This window comes from Trichogramma pretiosum, unplaced genomic scaffold (genome assembly GCF_000599845.2).
Source record: "Trichogramma pretiosum strain Unisexual culture from Peru unplaced genomic scaffold, Tpre_2.0 scaffold8, whole genome shotgun sequence".
In the NCBI taxonomy this organism is placed as follows: Eukaryota; Metazoa; Arthropoda; class Insecta; order Hymenoptera; family Trichogrammatidae; genus Trichogramma; species Trichogramma pretiosum.
The window spans coordinates 2128701-2150086 of NW_019641699.1; the positions used below are offsets into that span (position 1 = coordinate 2128701).

At 33.0% G+C, this 21386-nt stretch overlaps 4 protein-coding genes across 6 annotated transcripts; 1 reads left to right on the top strand and 3 right to left on the bottom strand.

Annotated features, from left to right (window-relative positions):
• Nucleotides 1-11: 11 nt before the first annotated feature.
• Nucleotides 12-1900, bottom strand: LOC106653095 (notchless protein homolog 1). The gene is made up of 5 exons (XM_014372347.2): nucleotides 1470-1900; nucleotides 902-1395; nucleotides 574-817; nucleotides 277-498; nucleotides 12-214 (listed from the first exon to the last, which is right to left on the bottom strand). The coding sequence occupies exons 1-5, from the start codon at nucleotides 1771-1773 to the stop codon at nucleotides 75-77; spliced, it is 1404 nt and encodes a 467-aa protein (XP_014227833.1). The 5' UTR covers nucleotides 1774-1900; the 3' UTR covers nucleotides 12-74.
• A 1152-nt stretch (nucleotides 1901-3052) lies between these two features.
• LOC106653260 (cleavage and polyadenylation specificity factor subunit CG7185) lies at nucleotides 3053-9976 on the top strand. 2 transcript variants are annotated; one of them, XM_014372647.2, is made up of 9 exons: nucleotides 3053-3598; nucleotides 3980-4207; nucleotides 4288-5001; nucleotides 5083-5215; nucleotides 5669-5961; nucleotides 6274-6571; nucleotides 6640-6886; nucleotides 8245-8325; nucleotides 9306-9976. In XM_014372647.2, exons 1-9 carry the CDS (start codon nucleotides 3542-3544, stop codon nucleotides 9457-9459), a joined length of 2205 nt encoding a protein of 734 aa, XP_014228133.1. In that variant the 5' UTR covers nucleotides 3053-3541; the 3' UTR covers nucleotides 9460-9976. The 2 variants fall into 2 exon arrangements, with proteins under 2 accessions (XP_014228133.1, XP_014228132.1); XM_014372646.2 differs by having other exon boundaries at nucleotides 3054-3598; nucleotides 3974-4207.
• Nucleotides 9977-11331: 1355 nt separating this feature from the next.
• LOC106653266 lies at nucleotides 11332-17860 on the bottom strand. Its single transcript, XM_023462542.1, has 7 exons — nucleotides 17815-17860; nucleotides 17506-17746; nucleotides 17321-17431; nucleotides 17003-17236; nucleotides 14940-16933; nucleotides 14764-14872; nucleotides 11332-13949 (listed from the first exon to the last, which is right to left on the bottom strand). Exons 2-7 carry the CDS (start codon nucleotides 17596-17598, stop codon nucleotides 13692-13694), a joined length of 2799 nt encoding a protein of 932 aa, XP_023318310.1. The 5' UTR covers nucleotides 17599-17746; nucleotides 17815-17860; the 3' UTR covers nucleotides 11332-13691.
• Nucleotides 17861-18182: 322 nt separating this feature from the next.
• On the bottom strand, nucleotides 18183-20955 carry LOC106653075. Of its 2 annotated transcripts, XM_014372316.2 has the most exons (4): nucleotides 20676-20955; nucleotides 19815-20537; nucleotides 19093-19714; nucleotides 18183-19013 (listed from the first exon to the last, which is right to left on the bottom strand). In XM_014372316.2, exons 2-4 carry the CDS (start codon nucleotides 20378-20380, stop codon nucleotides 18654-18656), a joined length of 1548 nt encoding a protein of 515 aa, XP_014227802.1. In that variant the 5' UTR covers nucleotides 20381-20537; nucleotides 20676-20955; the 3' UTR covers nucleotides 18183-18653. The 2 variants fall into 2 exon arrangements, with proteins under 2 accessions (XP_014227802.1, XP_023318299.1); XM_023462531.1 differs by having other exon boundaries at nucleotides 19815-20955.
• Between the last annotated feature and the right edge of the window lie 431 nt (nucleotides 20956-21386).

Consider the following 21386-nt stretch of genomic DNA (forward strand, 5'->3'; position numbering starts at 1 on the left):
CATAAAAAAACTTCATTTTCAACTATTTTTATTCACATTTCTTTCAAATTCAACAATAAAATTGTTGTCATTTATTAGTTTTGCCATAAACGTACAATCTTGTCTTTTCCACCTGATGCAACTCTAATACCATCAGGAGCCCAATCAACTGCATAAACCTCATCTCCATGTCCTGGTAAATCACTACACAATTTGTTTTTTCTCATGTCCCAAACTGAAAAAAGTATGTTGAATAATAACTTTGAGTTCAAAAATAGAATTTACAAATAAATTTACCTTTCAATGTAGAATCTGCACTTCCACTAACTAAAAGCCGAGAATCAGCACTCCAGGCAATGGAATAGACTCGTTGAACATGACCTCGTAATGAAGCAATGTATTTACCAGTCTCACCACACCAAACTTTGATTGATTTGTCAAATGATGCTGAAGCAATAATTTTACCATTGGGAGAAAATTTAACATCATTGACTAGTTGCTGATGTCCAACAAGTTGTGCTAAAAAAAAAATTTGAGAGTTCTTTAGTCTGGGAGTAAATTATTTACTGAAAAAAAAAAAAGGAAATTAATTACCAATTGGTTCCTTGGAGTGTTCTGGTTTCCACATTATCAAAGTGTAATCATCAGATGCAGAAACTAGTTTCTCTTCTCCAACTTTTTCATACTGTTCCTTTGCATATGACTTTGGGTTGAAATTGTCATCTTCATTTTTATTTTTTTTTATTCTAAATGATCCTACTCTCAAGACATAATCAACGTTTAAAGCCAGACTATTAACCCAATGTGCATGTTTTTGTAAAGTTCTGCACAGAACTCCCTAAAATAAATCATTGTACTATTGAAAAAAGTATACAAGAATGTGATACTATCAACATAGTTTATCATGAAATATTATACTTACATCTTCTGCTCGCCACACTTTTATCGTCCTGTCTTGAGATGATGAATATATTAATCCTCTACCTCCCCATCGAACACATGTAACACTTTGTGTATGACTTGATAATATCAACAATGTTTTACTCATTACTGTGTCCCATATTCTTAAATCACCATCTTTGGAAGCACTGACAAGCTTTCGACATTGATCATTCTGATGATACGGTTCCCATGCCAAAGATGTTACCCACATTTTGTGACCAACCATGTCTTTGCCCATTTGCTTTCCCGTATCAGCATCCCACAACATAATTCTGCCATTTTTACAAGCTGATGCTACTTTTGTTCCACAAGGTGACCAAGATAAGCATAAAACCCAATGCTTGTGTCCCTGGCACGTATGTTTAGGAGTCTGTGTATAGACATCCCACAGTCTAACAGTTGTGTCTCCTGAACCACTGGCCAGAGTTTCACCATTTGGTGAAAAACTCACAGAAACCACAGCTTCTCTGTGCCCTAAAATTTAAAGGAATTTTTTTTTATCAAGCAAAGAATTATATATTACTGAAACTGTTAAAAGCCATACATACCTTCTAAACTACCAGTACATCTTGTCACCGCTCTAACTTTAAAAAGGGCTTCGGGTTGACAAACGATTTCGAGAATTCTTTCATCACTTTCGCGATTTTTAACACACTCTTGTAAATCATTAAAAATCTGATTGTTGTCAACGTAAAAAGCAAACGGTACCGGCTCTTCTGATTGTTGCAAGAGAGCATTGACGATCGCTTGCAAGTCGTTGACTGTGGCTTTTACTGGCAGATCGATTAAGCCACCTGGTATAGGTTCACCATTGTCGGATTTGAATTTTACTAATATTTGCACGGCAGACATGGCGTGTTCTGTTCTGTTCTGTTTTAAAATTTGAAATTGCAGCGATGCGAAGAACCCTGCGGCACCGGGCACGTGTTCTGATCAGCGTTATGTTGTCAGACAGAAGTCTGCCCATTACACATGGCAGTGCGCAGCCACGCGGACTCAGGAGGAGTCACTCCGGACTTGGACTCGAGACTTTCACGCGTTGTGATTGGCTGACGTTCGATAGTGCCGAGATTCCACTGGCTTTCTTCTGCTGGGACGTTACATGTTGGCTGTTGCTAAGGCTTTAGCTTTGCATTCGTTTGTAATTTGCATCTTCGAATCTTATTCACTGGCAATTATCTCTCTCGTGCTTGTGAATCTCATGACTCATCTCATTAGAAAGCGTTTTTAGATCACTTTGCTGATTCGCTGAAGGCATAACAAACATCGTGTTACGGATACCATAAAATATGGGAAACCAAATCAGTAAAGTTACCTCTTTTTAACGTCGTAACAGTAGACGATCAATAAACACCGTGATGCATTTTGTGCATGAAAAAAAAAAATATTCAAATCTAACTAAATGAATGAAATCAATTTAAAAAACAATCAGTTAACAATGATTGGCTGTTTACAAACGTATTTGAATAATTTCTCACTTTGTCCAAAAAAAAAAGATTAACAAACTGACATGGGGATACATTCTGGCAATATCGAGATCCTTGCTCAAAGCATTCCAAAATTAATTAGGGACGCGGGTAAATTATTTTTTACAATCCAATTTGTAGAAAAGAATAAAGGATTAAATAACTATTTTTTGGACTTGATAAAATTCTGTACTTTTTTATAGCTTACTTATTTACTGTAGCTATATTAAAAAAAATACATCATTCAATAGGTAGAATTGAAAATGTTCAATTCATGTACGCTTGATCACTTGGTGAGGCATTTGCCAGACAAGAATTTTTGCAAGTCGTATTCGAAGCTCGTTTATTTAATTTATTATATTAATTAAATTCTAATTGTTATCGATTTAACGCTGTTCAAGTCCGCCTCTTGGATTTGCTTACATTACAAGTCTTGTAAGTTGCAGGCGATCAAGTAGCGCGATGCATCATGCAAGTTGGCATTGTACTAGAGCTGCATGTGACGAGCGCGGAGCAATGCAGGCAGCCACGCATACTACAGCAGCCTGTCACACAACGGCTATTTGGCCAGCGAGCACTAATTTATTAGCAGCGCTCTATATAGATTCCAGAGTCCAGACAGAGTCTAGCAGTGGCAGTTTGGCTCATGCGCATGAGGCCCCAGCAAAGCAAGGAATTGGCGTGTGCATGTATGTGATTGTGCATGTGTGTGCGTACTGCGTGTTCACCACAGTGGCTTAACTTGCTCGCGGCTCAGGCTCGTTGTTCAGCTTTGACGCTATGTTGCGGTGGTTTTTCGTTCAAGAAAAAGGCGCTCACGGGCGCGTCCTATAATATCGACGCTGCAGCTTGTTTCTTCTAGCGCGCCACAACCATTAAATTTGTGTATATATTTCGGAATTATATACGCGACTTGAGTGTAAGGTACAGAGAGATTCGCGCTTCCGTATTAAATACTTAACGGCAGCGCACCCACATTGAGCCGGCTATAATATTGCGTCCGCGAGTGCAGTTAGCGTTGCAGACCTTTATTGTTGAAGGGGGCCGCTCGCCGCGGCTAAGTGTAACGCGACTCTCTAGCTAGTCGCAACACTCGCAACTCTCACTGTACGCCGAGCTCGTATTAGCGTCGGTCTCGCCGTGTATATGTGAAAATGGCGGACGGCGACATTGATCTTTACGCCGACGATCTCGAGCAAGATTTCGCTCAGGTGAGTAATTCATATAAGGTTTAATCCATCCAGCTATGTTTTTCAGCCTTCGATGCTTTGTGCTTGTATGTTTGTTGTGAGTCTTGCTCTCGCCGATAACTCATTGTCGGTTCGGCAAGCAACCAGTATAAACAAATGAAGGTTACACCGTAAAAATTTCAGCTATGTAGAGTGTTTTCAGTGCATGTTCTAATCTCTTATTCAATATCATGAATGATCTGCACAGGATAATGAGTTTCCCATTAATGTGCCTTGACTTTTTCTTTATCTCTGTGCTATAGTATACTGATACCAACTTTTTTCTATGTTTATTTTCTCACTTCGTTGGGTGAAAAAAAAGTACAAATGCCAAAAAATTGATATTAACATTAATAGGTACAGGGAGAATTTGCTGGTGATGGAGTTGATCTCTATGATGATGTCATAGCTTCATCTCAAGGAAACAATGAAAGAGGAGCTTCAGAAAGTAGCGAACGAGGAGATAGGGAAAGTAGAGAAACTGTCAACGAGGAAACCAATGGTAGTGCTCCATACCATCAACTTGGTAATAACATACAGCCTAATCAAGTTGGTAGGAGACATCAATTGTATGTTGGAAATCTGACTTGGGTAAGAATATTTATCCTAATGATCAACTCTTTATGTTTTTTTTAACAACGTTTAATCGATTGAATTTTAACATCCTACAGTGGACGAGTGATCAAGATATTGCTGATGCTATTAGCAATGTAGGGGTCCCTGATTTTCTAGAGGTTAAATTTTTTGAAAATCGAGCCAATGGTAGATCCAAAGGATTTTGCGTCATTTCTTTGGGATCTGAACAAAGTATAAGGCATGTTATGGAGAGATTGCCTAAAAAAGAACTACATGGGCAAAATCCTGTTGTTACATACCCTAGTAAACAGGCTTTAAATCAATTTGAATCTCAATGCAAGTCAAGACCTACACCATCTCCACAACAAGGTCAAGGCGGTCAAAGACCACACAATGCCCATCATAATGCACCACCACCACATGGTCAACATCCACATGGACAGCATCCACAACATGGACAACAAAATCATGGACCACGGATGATGATGGGTCCTCCTCAAGGACAGATGCGACCTGGACCAAGAATGTCTGGAGGACCTCCGGGCATGGGACCAGGACCAGGTGGACCACCTCAACAAGGACCTCCACGAATGCATGGATCACCAATGGGACCTGGCCCTGGAGGACAGCATCCCATGCATCATCCTAATCAAGGTCCACCACCACCTGGTTATGGACAACAGGGACCATGGAATGGTCCAAGACCAAATGGTCCTCCGGGACCTCCTAGAGGTCAGCCTGGCCCTGGAGGCCCTCCGCCACCTCAGCAAGGACCACCACCACCTGGACAAGGAAGACCACCTGGAATGGTAGATAATCAGTATTTTCTTCGCAAATTGTTGACTTTTTGGATAATTATTTATATATTAACATAATGAATGATTTCATAGTATGGGCCTCATGGTGGACCCCCACCACCAGGACAGGGAATGCCACGAGCTCCACCTGGTCATCCTGGTGGCCCACCTGGTGCTGATCCACGTGCTGCTCCACCTCGTCCAGGGGATTGGAACAGGCCTCCAGGTGAGTTATTTTTGTATTATTTTTAACTTTTAAGAGCAGTATTTCAGAATTTTTTACCTCAATATACTCATTCTGATGGCTGATCGAATTGGACACATTGTGAATGTAGAATTTGTTACAGTGTACTGTAATAAACAAACAAAATAATTAATAGCTCTATTTCATAATTTAATTTTGAAGTAGAAGGTTTTATTTCCACTAAACCTTGAGCTTAATTGAATATAATTTATAAACATAGAAGAAAATAACTAATACTTTGCTCTTTGTAAATTAAAATTTTTTTAATGATTGAAAAAAAATACATGTAAAATACATATAATTTGAAATTTTACTTGTAAACAGCAATACTTGTTATAAAATTTTCTTATTGGTTTATGTATATTATATTTAATTAAAAATACTAAGTAAAAGTAAGGCAAAAAATAAATCAGAGTACTATTTATCATCTGTCAGGCCCAGGCGGACCCCCACCAGGTCACGGAGGTCCTCCTCAGGGACCACCTCAAGGACCTCCTGGTGGACCAGCGCCTCATGTCAATCCTGCATTCTTTCCACAAGGTCCACCGCATCCTGGTCAACATCCTGGAGGCCCACCACCAGGACCACCTGGACCAATTCATGGTCCTCCTCATGGTCCACCCCATGGGCCACCTCATGGACCACCACATGCGCAACCTCATGGTCCAGCTCATGGGCCCCCACCGCCACATGCACCTCCACATGCCTATGGATCACTAGCAACACAAGTAAATTCATTTAATATAACAAAATAGTGTTCAGAGTCAGTCATATTTGATTAGAATTCGCAAAAATAATTTTCAAAATTGCTACTAAACATTTTTCTTAAAACCCTTGTGAATACCTTTTTCGTCGTAGTTTCTGAACATTCATAGAATTTTCAGTAGAATTTTTTAAAACCTTATCAACAGTAGCTTTGATCAGTTTATATAAGTAATAATAATAATAATGATAATAATACTAATAATAATAATATAGCATTCATATTAATATTTTATGTAAATAATGATAAAATTAACAATAATTGTAATACATTTTAGCCTCCGTACGGAGCACCGGGTCCAGACCATCGTGCAGATGGACCTCCACCTTTATCTGAGCAAGAAATCGAAGAAATCATGGGACGTAACAGAACGGTATCATCGTCGGCTATAGCTCGAGCGGTATCAGATGCTGCTGCTGGTGAATATGCCAGTGCCATCGAGACCCTAGTGACTGCTATATCATTGATAAAACAATCCAAAGTAGCAGCTGATGACCGATGTAAAATACTCATCAGTTCTCTTCAAGACACTTTAAGAGGTGTCGAAACAAAGAGTTACGGATCTGCTCGTAGAGGTAATTGGAAAACTAAATTAAAAATTCAAGCAGGAATTCATACTTATAAAATTAAATTGTTGTTTTAGAACGTTCGAGATCCCGAGACAGAGATCGAAGCCATAGACGTCGACGGGATCGTTCTCGAAGCCGGGAACGCGAGTACAGAGAGCGCAGCAGAGAAAGAGATCGTGATCGTGATCGTGAACGCGACAGGGACAGGGACCGTGAAAGGGAGCGCTATTACAATGAGTCATACCCAAGGGAGCGCTCGCGTAGCAGAGAACGCGATCGTGAACGCGACAGGGAGTACAGAGAACGTAGCCGAGAGGAGAGGTAAGAAAGCCACATTACATCAGCATTCTATAGAATGCTTATGTCTTGAACCTATACTTATACATAATCTCACGCTCGTTTGTTATTTGTCAATTGATCTACGATATTGATCATAAAACAAGGGATAGACTTGATTTTTATTAATGAATGTGTCCATCTCTTGGTAACAATGAGTGCTTAGTACTTAAGACGTGTAGAAGAATGCGTGCGATTAAGATGAATGAAATCAATATGTAATTATTGAGCGAGACAGGCTGTTTTTGCGATGTAATCGCAGTTTGTGTAAAAGCATCGGTAAGCACTAACATACTTATGATGTTATTTTAAATTATGTCTATGTTATTTCAAACAAAACTTGTTGACGCTTTTTTTGTCAACCAAGTATTATGTGTTCTTATTAACTGCAACCATACTTTTTCGCTGTCGTGAAAAGTAATGAGTTGTGCGTTGAAAACAAGAAACATGTTCTGAATTTTAAAGGCGTCTTAAACTATATTATTGACAAATTTTAAAAAAATTTTCAATTTTTAAATCGAAATTTTTTTCTAATTGACAATGTTTTTATAACATTGTCGTTATTACAGTTTCGATTTCAATTTGTACACATTTTCATCGATCTCCGTAGAATAAGTAATCAATAATCTTAAGAGATTTTTTTGAGCGTTACATAGTTTTGTTTGCTGCAATTAATTTTGTTCATGATTCACTTCTTCAATAGGCTGATGATTTGACAATGAAAATCTGTGATATTCTACATAATGTAAAGATCTTATGTATATACAAATATTTATAACTTCCATAAATTGATTACGTTTCCGTATCGTTTTACAATAAAAATTAATCTAAATTGCAATGCTCATCTAGTTGCTTGACTATAAAAAGAATCTTCAGAATTAAGTATTGACCTTTTCAGCTAAATATTGATATAAATACTTTTACTACAAGGTTTATCTTTGATTATTGGAAAGCTTTAATATTTTTCTAAACATTAATTATGAGCCTGAAAGGGTTGAAACATTCCACAAAATTAATTAAATTGACGATGAGTATATAGAATTAAGAATATTGAATGTCAATTTAACGACAAGTAAACCCTTTAACTGTATCAATCGGATTAAGTATCCGTCGATGAAAAACTGAATAAATTTTTATAAATATCACAGCAAATTTTTGCTTGAAAGGACGTTATTACATAAGTTACTTTTAATACAAACATTAAATAAGGAAAAATGCCGCGTTTTAGCGGTTAGTATAGTTAGATTTGTGTAATTCATAAATTTTAAGCTTTAATTACCAGAAGCATCTTAGCCTGGTCTATTGTATGTAATGTTAACATAAAAATATGAATTTTTCATTAGTACAACACGTTCATCCACCAGGCCAAGAGTTAAGGAAGAAGTGCCCGAGGCGGCACCCGTTTCATCTTCCAAACCATCTAGGTAAACATGAATTTATTTTCATTTATTATATATAAATGCATGTAACATATATTTATTAAAAAAGTGAAATTATATATAAAATATATCTAACATGATGAAAAAATCAGCTCAAAAGCAGAATTTTTGAAAAATGTGAAAGGCCAAAATGAAATGCCTTATCGAATTTTCATTGTATTACATTATACTTGTAATTATAGTATAAAATTTATATTTTGGCTTCAAAGTTGAAAACCTTATATTGTTGCGTATTTTCCATGCCCGGTACAAAAACCTTTTCAGGATACAATAAGTAGTCTTATTAAAATAGTTTAATTTTTTCACATGAATTATCTTGTAGATAAAATGATATTTCGAGTCTTTTAGTGTGATAAATGAATTTGTAACAAGAATTTTGTAAAAATGAACTTATTGTAGAATTTCTATGAGTTATTCTCAAATTAACTATGGATGTTTTATTGCTTCAGCATACGCATAAAAAACTATTCAAAAATTTCAAATCTGAGTAATTTTTTTTACAATTAAATTAGTTGAATATTTTGAGAATAACGTTAAATGTAATTTTTATTCAATGTACACATTATATTTATGTTCAGGTCAGAAATGTAGTAAATTTATTAATATTTTATAATCACAATTCTAATAACAATCAACGACAATTAATATTGTTGAACTTAAAAAGTTTTTTTTTGATAAAAAAATGTTTATACCTATAATTGAGAACAAAAAAATTACATGAGACAATTTATTCAATATTAAAACAATATCAAAGTTACATATGTATTTTTACAAAACTATTGTTATACTTAATAAAAATACATATGTTACTGCGGTACGATTATATCCAATAAATTTAAAGAAAATTTTTTATTCAACGACTAAAAGATGTGATTCAAATCTTTAATCTACATAAAGAAATACATCAAAAACCTGTAAAAGGTAAAATTGTCTGTAAAATATTGTTTCGATACTTGTTGTCATAGGTATTACGACGAGCGCTACAGAGAACGAGATCGTGAGCGAGAACGTGATGGAACTAGTCGGCGTGGTGCTGAACGTGAAAGAGAACCAGAGCGCGAACGAGAACGAGAACGGGATCGGGAGAGAGCTGACTCATCTCATCGCTCCAGACACTGAAAAAATGAAATTTTCTTCGTCAATTCTGTTGTCATAACAATTGTGTAATCAAACAAATTGTGTCACTGTGAGAGCTGCAGACACAACAGCATAAGAACAAATAGCCAATTACAATAAGGATGACTCGCAAGACTAAACGCAATGGATCAATCTGCAACCGACGTTCATGATGACAGAAAAGTGACAAAAATATTCTATGAAAAATAAAGAATGACTGCTCTACAAAAAAGAAGCATATGAGGCTGACCAGTTGGATGACATAAATAACTTTGAATTATATTAATTAAATAATAGTTTATACACATACTCAAGCAATGAATTTCACTATTATAATTGATTATTATATATAAATATGTATAATGGTCTATTCTTTTTTTTAATTATTGTGGCATGTTTTAAACCTTTTTAACATGCGTCATGTTAGATGACTAAATACTTAATCTTACCGCAATCTTTTTTATTATTCAAGAGAATAAGGATTATTACCTAGTTAAATTAAAGAAGTATGATTAAAAAAGAACAAACCTCTGGATTTTGTATGTGATCTAACCTTTATGCCTACATATGATCAAACGAAGTTTTTCTGACACCACAACAAATGGTGAGTATGTGAGTGCTTTATTTTAAATATATATCTATAATTTTTTAGTCTTATTTGTACCAATACATAATATAATAATACTTATAAAATAATTTTATTCTTAGTGGCGAGAATGCTAAAGAGTGGGAAATCATTTAGTTTTATGAACTTTTTAAGAGGATTTAGCATTATTTTAAGTTTTCAAATTTAATAGGTGGTTTCATAAGTACGATTTTAGATAGAGATGAACATAAAATTAATTGTATTTTGAAAAAAAAAACTGTTTGCAAATTTCTTATGATCCAATTTAGTGTTGACAATGACTGGTAAATTCATAATTTGTATTCATTGGTAAATTATACATTTGCTTGTTTAATAATATAAAATTGATTTTTTCTTTTGGGTTTCGAGTAGAACAAAATTAAAAACCTAACAAGTTCCTGGTCATGAAATTCCAATAGTTATAAGCAACCATATATAACAGAATATAACACCTGAGCAAATAATTTAGTTACCTATTCTTAAATATTTTTGAATCAATCAACATACTGTTGAATAAATAGTTCATAATTATTATTGTAAACTATTGTATCACTTAATTTGATTTAGCTATAATTATAGAAATGCGAAAAATTTTCGATACATCGTAAAACGTGAAGTACCAAGTTCAATTAGTTGATAATTTAAACTATTGCCCCTTGAAGAATTAAAAAATTTAAAAATAATTTTTTGTGCGAGTTGAATTGCTGAAATGTTAATAAAACATTACGGAGCATTTTTTAAGCGTATCATCAGTCAAGAAAAAGAAAGGATTTACTTCAAAATATTTTGCTGTCAATGTTTTGATCAATATCCAAATTTTTAAAACAATGTGCTGTTCATTAAGTGTCACTCAGGTGACACAATCCTTTCAAACCTTATGCATTTCATTGTTTTACATGTTCGAGACATTTAATGATTAATTTGTAATTCATTTGCTACTGAAATTTAAAGTATTTTATATATTTTTTAAGGACGTATTTTTATAATTTTTTTTTTCATTCCGTTTGATTGATGTCGAAACTGTCTTTGTTGAAAGTTGCGTCTAATTTCTCGTTCCTGTCCATGTTCGTGAACAACGAGAAAAACTACAAATCTGTCAATAGTATTTTATGAAAAAAATTTTTATTATAATTGTCGAACTTCAATTGTAAAATTATGTAGATTAAAATATATAATTCAAATTTTTATTAACTATTAACTTTTTTAACTTTCTGCAGTATTTTTTAATTTATAAATCATAATTAATTTCATTTCAATATCTAATCATTTCAAAAATATCTGGAGAAAGTTTTCGATCGAAAATAAAAAAATTGTATGATTTTGGCGTAATTTCCATGTAACATTGGCACTAGTAAACGGTTTATCAAAATTATCGCCTTGTATTGTAACAATTTTATAAAATTGATTATACGTTCTGTAAATATGTGGCTGCTTCGTATAAATGCATGCCGTTGTATAATTTGAAAATTTTCTTATTTTTTTTATGAATGTAAACGATTCATAATAAACACAACGAACGTGTATCGATATTGAGCATGAAAGTGTAAAAACGATCTTATGTCGCGCGCGTTCAACGTGATGCTTGCGAGGCTTTTATATAAAATGTATTTTATTTTCGATTCTATTATTGCGTAATATTGTGTCGTGATGAAGCTTATCTGTTTTTTGTGAGCTTGTATTACCTACTTTTGTAGGATTTATTAAGAAAAATTCGCAACGCATCGAATAATATTTTTCACTTTCAATCTAAACGACTTCGAGATGATTGTAGTAGAAGTATTTAAAAAAAAAATGTTATGATGACCAATGGAAATGATTTGATTACAATATTTTTTTCAATCTAAATATAAATATTTTTACTGCAATCATCTTTCTGAGAGCAATGATAAAAACTTCAGAGATTTGTACCTTTACCTCAAGTGAAATCGTATACTTACACTTTTCCCATTGTACAAACACAAATGTGAAACTTTATTTTTTAATTTACTAGGTTGAAGGAATGTTCCCATTTGAACTTATCGAATTTTAATTTTCTATTTCTCAACAGTTCTTTTATAAAATACAAAGATAATGTTCTTATAACTCAATTTTTTTTGCCACAGTAGGTGGCCAGTCGCGTTAAAACAGAAAAAAATCTTTCTTGTTTAAAAAATAATTTTAAAAAAATTGTACAAATTGAAAATTCTGATGTACTTTCAACTACTTCTTAAATCGAAGTATTTACAAATCTTTTCTACTTTTTGAAAAATGAAACAAATTTGATAATTTGGATTAATATATGATTAGTGATAAAAAGTGTCATGAAATTTCAATACGTTGAAAATGCATTGGTTTCTAAACTAAAACAAACGCATTTATTAGTTCGTCAATAATCGTGCAGCCCATCGTGTAACATTTACACAAATTTCAAAATATTATATTTTATACATTTTTGATCTTTTCTCTCGATTGAATGCGTCGGACACCAATTTCTTCACTGTCTTTTAATTAACACAAAACACTATGAAAACTGTCAACGAGCTGCCATTATTTTATACCAATATTCTAATTTATGTACTGAGGCCAATTCTTTTTACCGAAAAAATATATTTAATTAATTTACAGGCAAACCTTATTATATATTAGGAAAATAGAAAAAATTAAACTATGAATGAATTTTGAGCTAATGACCTTATTTAATTTGTACATAAAAGTATATTAGAATTAATATTTTCGATCATTGTAGATAATTGTCTGTATACATTCACAGACTATTATTTATGAATATGATCACGGGCATAGGAAATACGTTTATCCGAGGATTAATCTCCTCTATACATTTTAAGGAAAATTTAGAAGATGGTAGATGAAAGAATAGGAGCTGTGATTTGAAATCATAAGCAAATTAATGAATGTCACAATGTTTTTTATTTATATTAAGAGAATGATATACGAGAGTTTAAATATGAAAAAATTTAGGTTTATATAAAGTAGCATTATATTTTACCTGAGTCTTATTAATAGTTGGCTTTGTATCTGATACTTTTTGTTTGTTCTGACTTGAAAAGATACAAAAAGTGAATGGAATACTTGTCCAAGTTTATCAAAAAATTTATGGAAGAGTCAGATTTTTGAAAGTTGATATTAATATTTTAATTTGTAAATACTTATAAAAACATGCGTTCAGTTCAGTTTTCCAGATCGCACAAAAGAGACTGAATTATAATAATTGTAAATATAATTAAATCAGTCAATCAATACATTATACATTACATTTGCGTCTTTACCTGAATTTGTACCAAAAAAGTTAAATTACTGGTATAATGATAAGATTTCCAAATCACCTGTACATGCATACATTATTAGTATTGAACGAATCAATAAATAAAAGTTTAATACTTTCGCAAGTGATTTTCGAAGACATTCTATTTTATTATTAAATTTACAAAATCTGAAAAAAACATTTCCATGAATTGAACAAACATGAGTTCAGTTAAAAAAAAGAATGTTATTGTTTTTGAACTTATGATTACACGCTTTTAGACTAGATCAGTAAATATTTCAAAAAGTGTTATAACTCTCTGCTGGTTTGAAACACACGTACACATACACGTATCAGTCTTTTCTTCACTTATTGTCCGTGTAGATTGCATTTCGTAATTTTTTTTTGAACCATACAATTAACATGATAAGCATGACCACAGGGAAACAATGCAATTCCATTATTTCCTAATAGAACCGGCGTTTGCAAAGATAAAGTGCAGCAAGGACACATAGACGAGGTAAGATTGTATCTCATACCCCAATGATGAGGTCCAGAACCCAACGATTCTGTACTTACGGATTTTCCAGTATCGTTATTAATAGCCAGAATTATTTTTGGTATCATCTTGATTAAAAAGAAAAACATTTAATTAGTGATCATTAGCAATAAAATTATATGGCCAATTCTCAGTGAAATTGAATAGCCTAGAAGGTTTATTTGATAACATGAAGATCTTGCGTTGTTTTTGATACCGCGCAAATTCCTACGTTTCTTTCGAATTTTCGGGACTATCTATTACTCTTTTTCAGAAGTCCAAATTTGGAAATTTTCCAAATTTCCTATTTATTGAGAATATTTAAAAAATTCTTAGCTTAGCATAGTTACTTATAAAAAAACGCAATTGAGCTTTTTTAATGATAAATGATTTGGTTACTCTATAGAAGCTTGTTGTATTAGTTATATAAAAAACGTCGCAAAAACGTTATTTGCATATTCTTTGATACTTTCGGATTTTTTTAGGCCGTTAGCTTTTAAGCCTATTACACAAATTTGCAGTTATTAGATGAATTTTGAGGAAGCTCGAATAGATTTTGAGTTTTGTGCTTCTTTCTAATGTTATAAGCTCTTAATCAGATCAGTTTAAAGTAATTTTTTTCCCAAAAATTTGGTCAATGTTCAGAAAAAAGCTCTATTCCGTTTTTTCTCTAATTTACTATGCTAAAGCAGGAATTTTTTAAATATTCACAATAAGTATGAATTTTGGAAAATGCCAACTTTGGACATCTGAAAAAGGGTAATAGACAGCCCACAAATTTTACTAAAATTTTCGTAATTGTGTGGCACCATAAACAAGAAGTTTTGTAAAAAAAGTATATTTTGGTCATCGATTTCAGAGAATCGGTCATTGCTGTAAATATTTCCGACAATATTTTATTACCTCTGGTGCAGAAATGGTATTATGTTCTACTTTTGAATGATTGAGCTCAACTGGATGTTTTACACCATGACAATGTAGTAAGGTAGAAAATATTATTGATTTATAAACGCTATAAAAATAAATCGATATGAGTGTTTTATAAATTACATAAAAAATAAGAGAATTCATTAACTTACTTTTCATTAAAAACTGCTCGAGGTATGTTTTGGTGAATTTTTCGTAAAAATTCCATGGCATTTTTAGGTCCATGCTTTACAATAATATGGTTCATAAGGCCATGCCAATCTATATTTAAATTCTTTGAAATACTATGCTCTAAAAGGTAAGGTTTGTTGCAATTTACACAAAACCCATTCATAATTCTTTCAAAGCATTGACTTGTAACTTTCCATTGGTGCTGATCAAGCCTCGGTATTATTGCCGAAAGTATAAAAGAGTCCCAAACTAATAAAGAATGTCTCAAAAAATCGTCCGATATTCGATACTTCATGTGGTCAATCAGAGACAAATATTCTGTCCATAAGTAAGGTACATGATCACATATTTGCAGACAAATGATATCCAAATGAGCCTTCATTAATTTCTCTAACATTACTTTACCAAACTCAAAAAAAGTTGGTGTTTGGGACTTATAATCTTGAATATTAAAGGCTGGATAAGGATGACCACAGTTACATTCTGTATAATTTGATGAATGGATGTCAATAAATATTTTGACTAGCAGTTTCAACACGTTTTCATTTTTTATTTTACCCAGGTAATTAATAGATATATTTTCTATTAAATTGTGGTAGTAATTGATTTCAGCTGAACGAATGATTTCACATAAATATTGCTTCAAGTCGTTAGATTCTTCATACTTTTGTTTGAGATTATTTAAAGTTTCAATAAATAGTTTAATCATCTCTTCCAAATGTTTTTCTGAAGTATTAGACTTAATTTCTGTGATTACTGAAAGATATATAGATTCCAAATCGGTTTGTAGATTTTTTATAGTAGTCTTAAAAATAGAAGCTTTGTGTTGTTCATTTTGCTTTGCTGCATCGTTGTTTTTAATTTCACTCAAACTATTTTCGAAATCAGTATGTATATCATTATTTTTGGTATGCTTGTTTGTGTTTGTTGCGTTTGATGATTCATTTAAATTAAATGAAATCACTGAATCATCTGTATCAACTATACTTGAAATATTTTCAAATCTTGTTAAGGATCTTGAATTTGATTCATTGCTCAAATCTTGAGTACTATTATTAACTATAACTATGCCAGATTCTAGTTTAGTAGGCTGAATATTGTATTTTGATTTAATATGAGATATTAATGATTTTAGTATCTTTGATACATTTGAATTTTCCTTTATGTTCATGATATCGCAAGACTCTTCCAAAACTGAATTTATGAGCTGCAACTTGAAAATTTGACACATATTTAAGCATTCATTGAATAGCTTTTTTTCAAACAGTTTTATAAGTAAAAAATCAATCGACTCAAGAGTAAGACAATGAAAAACTCCTGAAGACGTTATTAAATAAACTTTATCACAAATTATCTGAGCCATTTTTATATCTGGAAATTCATCATTCCACAGTAAAACTTTAGCATTTTCTGGATCTAAAATATATAGACCATTGGATGTGTATGAAAATAAGTACTTATTGGCAATAACAGAAAGTTGTGTAAAGTTAATTGATTGCTTAGGCCAAGGTTTATCCCTTTTTCTCAATTTGAAAACTTTATTTATCGATGGTTTAAAAATCGGAATTGGAGGAAGTGCTAGAGCTTCTCTAAATTGATGTGTTCTAACTACATCTCCCACAGCTGTTACTTCCCAAATTCTTGAGCCAGGACGAGCACAAAAAATTTTAACAAGATTCTCTTCATCGCTACCACCTTCATTGTCTTTATCATTGTGTAAATTGAATAACGATTCTTCATTTTCTGTTTTTGCATCAAAATTAGTATTTTGATTGCTAATATGTAAGATGCAAGCTCCAAATTCTCCTATTCTTAACTTGTTTCCAATAGGTTTATATTCTTCTTGAATAGTATCACAAATATAACAGCGTTGTAAAGTGGAAATAAGAAGAAAACCATTTTCAAAACTCATTTGAACAATTTTTGAATCTAGATTCATCAAAACGGAGCTTGGTTCGTTGAACATTTCTCCAACCTAAATATTTATAAAAATTACATTTTAGTATAGTACATTCATGTTCATTTAACTATACGTTGAATTTACCAGGAAAGTTGTAACAGTAGTAATAGATATCTTTCCAGTTTCATCGCCTGCATAGACTTCTGTACTATTATCATTCCAACAAAGACAAGTTATTTTTTGTCCAAAGTGTTCACGAGATACAGGCAGAGTTTTAAATCTTGGTTTTAATAAAATTAAAATTATATTTCCTGTTACTGTAGCTATTGCTATAGCTTTTTCATTTGGTGAAATTTGTGCTCTATACACAGCTCCTCCCTAAAAATTAAAATTTATAATTTATAATACCAAAAATGGAAAATCAATCTTTTAGTTAGCTGGCTAATGAAAATTAATATTTACTGTTTGTGGGATTACTCTGTCAAAAAGACATGGGTCTCTTAAAAAACAGTATAAACTTCCACTGGTTGCACCTAGGACAATGTAATTTTTTGACACAGTCATGCATGTATACTGAAAAAAAAAGAATTCAATTGGATGTATGAAACCATTTGATTGACACTATAAAATTATTATATAACAAATACTTGTATTCTTTTTGTGCCAGTCAAAGGAGTATAAAGCAAAGAATTTAACTCTTGCCATTCTGTAAGTACATAAGTAATATCTAACGGTTCCATTTCTGATTACTGTCAAACAATAATCTATAATTTTCTCACTTTAAAATTTTATATTCTTATGTAAATAAAATCATTCAGTTTTTTCTCAGATAATCCATGTTCCACCATTGTCGTACATGTAAAGCATATTCAATAAATAAAAAATTATCTGAAAGAATTGAAAGTGATCTAGTATTTTTTAATCCTAATTTTAACAAAGGTTTTCAACAACGCTACATGATTCACAATGTAAAAAAATTTCAGCATCCACTGTGTTGTTTCGGGTTCTATTGGCACTGTAGATGCAATACTCATTTGATGTCAACATACTTGAGTGAATATTCACACTTTAAACGCCATCTAACGGTGATTATTTGCAATTATTTTGACATATATCTATATAATAACAATTTACTTAGCTGCATTCATCATATAATAATTACTAAAATTATAGATTGAAATATACTGAAAAATTGAAGAAAAGAATTACCACTTTCGCATCTCTCAACATAAAAAAATATCCCTTAACACATAGAAACTTTAGGTAAATTCTTTTTTCTTAATTAAAAGATGCGCGATAAATAAGTGTTTGAAATATTATCAAGTATAAAATATTGAATGGTTTTATTTGTGAACCCTGGTATTTTACAGTTAATTTTAAATAACTTGTAGCCAATCGACATTTACATTGCTATTAATAAGTACACAAATTATTTTATAAAGATAACACTTAATACAAAATACAACATTTATTACAATCAATGATGGAACTTTGTCAAAAATACAAATGGAATAAGTTTCAACTAAGAAAATGAAAAAAAATTTTTAATTTACATGAAAAAGTATTTTATCATATAATACTGGTAACAAATTCTCACGCCACAAATTGGAAAATCATAAGATAATAATTAATTTAACAAATGGCAAGCAAGATAAGTTGCCTTTTTTTCATCAACAAAGATTGAATTATTTTTTTCGTAAAACGTAGAATTTCTTACGTTAAAAGTCTATTATATAAATATTCATTTCAAAAAATTCTTTTGCTATACTAATTTAAAATTTTAATTTAAAAATTTTCAAAATGTAGTGAATTTCAACAGAGGCCTTGCAATCATTTCAGGTTGCCTATCGTCTGTTGCTTCGATTGCGATAGTATTGACATTTGCATAAAGCGGCTGCAGCCAATCAGGCGATGTTTTGAATGAAGCCGAGTTGGTTTTGATGCACCTTGGAACATCGTAGTCATTTTGAGATCCAGAGTGAGACATCGGATTTGCCTTCCTCAATTGTACTAAATTCATATCAAGCTCACGTGACAGCCGTTTTTCCATATCACGAATTTTCGACGGTCGAACTAAATGTTCGCTGGGAGATGGACATTGAGTTTCCACACTCTCGTACTTTACCGGGGATGGTGCTTTTTCCTGCACGTTGAGCTGATATCATAAAACCATGCCGTTATATTATATGAGAAAATAAAAATTTGATAGTAAGTTACAATGAGTAACAACGAACCTTGGATGTCGGGGGAGCAACCTCATGATGATCAAATCGTTCCAAGGCATCAATTCTGGCATATTCTTCGTCTGTGTTTCTAGATCTCCTCTTTTGTCCGTAAATAGGTTTAACAGTAGCAGTCGCGACATTATCAAAGAGTCCTTGATGTTGTTCTTGTCTAGGTGCCCTTTGCTGTTGCAATAATTCATTGAACTCTTTCTGCTCCTTGATAAAAGGCAATTGCTCGTTTTGATTGTTAAACTTGCGATCGGAACGCTCGTAAAGGCGCGACATGGTGTTCTGACGGAAAGCATGCAACTCGTCACCAAGGCTCTCACGAGTAGCATAATAGTCACGCGTACCCTTGGGTAAATTTTTGCAGTTCGACGTCTTGCCTTGGCCAGGTTTCCAACGTTTTAACGACGACAGCATCGACTTGAATGTTTTTTTCGCTTTCGTCGGGGTTTTGTCATTCGCACGATTGACAGTCCCGGCATTTTTCACGCTCTTTGCTACACGCTGCTGATGTTGATCTGATAAATGACTGTTTTTTTCCGTATTATCCCAAAAATCAGAGCTTGAATCATCTGAACAGGTTGAGTAAGCATCATTGTCACTCTGTTGTTGCGTTGTTGCATATCTGTGTCGTCGTTATTGGTTAAAAATAGAAAAAACTCATTATGACAAGTTTGAGATATGGTAACATGCATAAAATGAGTAATAGGTGGATATGAACAAACCCGGTAAATGTTGCCGTATAATTATCGAACTTATCGATGGGATTGACATACGATAGGCCGTTGACGGGCACGGGCAATTTAGACGGATGAACTTGACGCGTATCGCGTACGTCGGCAGTCGCAGATGGCCTACAGTTGATGTTTTTGTTATACTTTGGACTTATCAAGTCCCTTTGTTTTTCCAACGAGGCTACCAGTCTTCGGACGAAACTGCTCGATCTTGGACTAAAAAACAAACCTTTAGGGGCTTGCTGTTGCAATTTGTTCTCGCCGCCTGCTGTGGACTCCATCAGGCTACCAAAATTGCTTTCAAAGTTGCGTCGGAGCTGCTCGTCTTCGACGTAGGACCTGCGATTCACGTCGTCAGATCGGACTGCTGCCGGATTCAACGGTTTTCGTTGCTTCGAAAATTCTTGATTCAATGCTGGACGACGCAGTGTGAAAGAGGTCGTCTGCTGTGGGAGTTGATGATGCACGTTGAGTTCGTTATTTCGCCTTTCGAAGGACGCTGCGCGCAGCATGTCCAGTGTCGATTTCGAACGATTCGGTGATGTTATGTGGTTCATTGTTTAATCTTTCTCTATCTCTCTGTCTCTCTCTTTCTTTCTTGCGCGCGTTTTTTTTGTATATAGATATGTATATACTCTAGCCACTGTGACCTAATGATAACTGCAACACAACTGTAGATCTTGACAATTTCAGAAGTTGCGGTTTTTTTAATATCTACAAAAATAACGAGGACGCTTTATATGCGGATCAGTCTGGTTCAATAACAAAAGTTAAATGAGCTACGAATGTTCTTGGCTGATGAAACTTTTATGTATCTGCAGCGAGAAAAAGAGTTGCGAAGTATTCATTTACCCTCAACTTTTTCGCTATTAATAAATTATATTTTCTCAAAGATCCTCGCGTTCACTACTTTTTTTTTTCTGCAATCACTATTGCAACGAGCAGGTGCGTTTCACTTGTTAATTCTAAACAATCTGAAACATTTTTTGTTGATATTGTTGTCAGGCGGCGCGCACTACGTAAACTGAAAATCAGCTAGTACTTAAGTCTAGAGAAATACTAATGAGAACTGCTGCTATGGGGCTCTATTGACGTAATAATGATCGGTATATATGTATACAAACAACATTAATTCGATTGTATAAGCATGTACGAATATTTCGATATGACAAGATACGCTTCAACAACATATTGTAAACATGTGAAATCAGTTCTTTTCTTGCTTTATTTTGAAACCAAGCTATGCAAATTGAGAAGATGCCGAAGCCGGACTGAAATAATTATTTTCGACAACAATTTTTTAATAATTCCACAGAATATTTTTTTAATGAAAGCATGGATGTCATCTTTCTTTAGCTTTTTCAAAATTTTTATACCTTTTTAGAAACGTGTAAGTGGAAATTTCCGAAAATTTATTTAATTTTACCTAGACTTTATTCATTCATTTTTATTATCAGAATCATCATAGAATCATATGAGCATATATTTTTTTCAAGTTTCAAAAACATGTTTGTACATTGGACTCGACATCATTTCAAAATATATACGGAGGATAATCATACT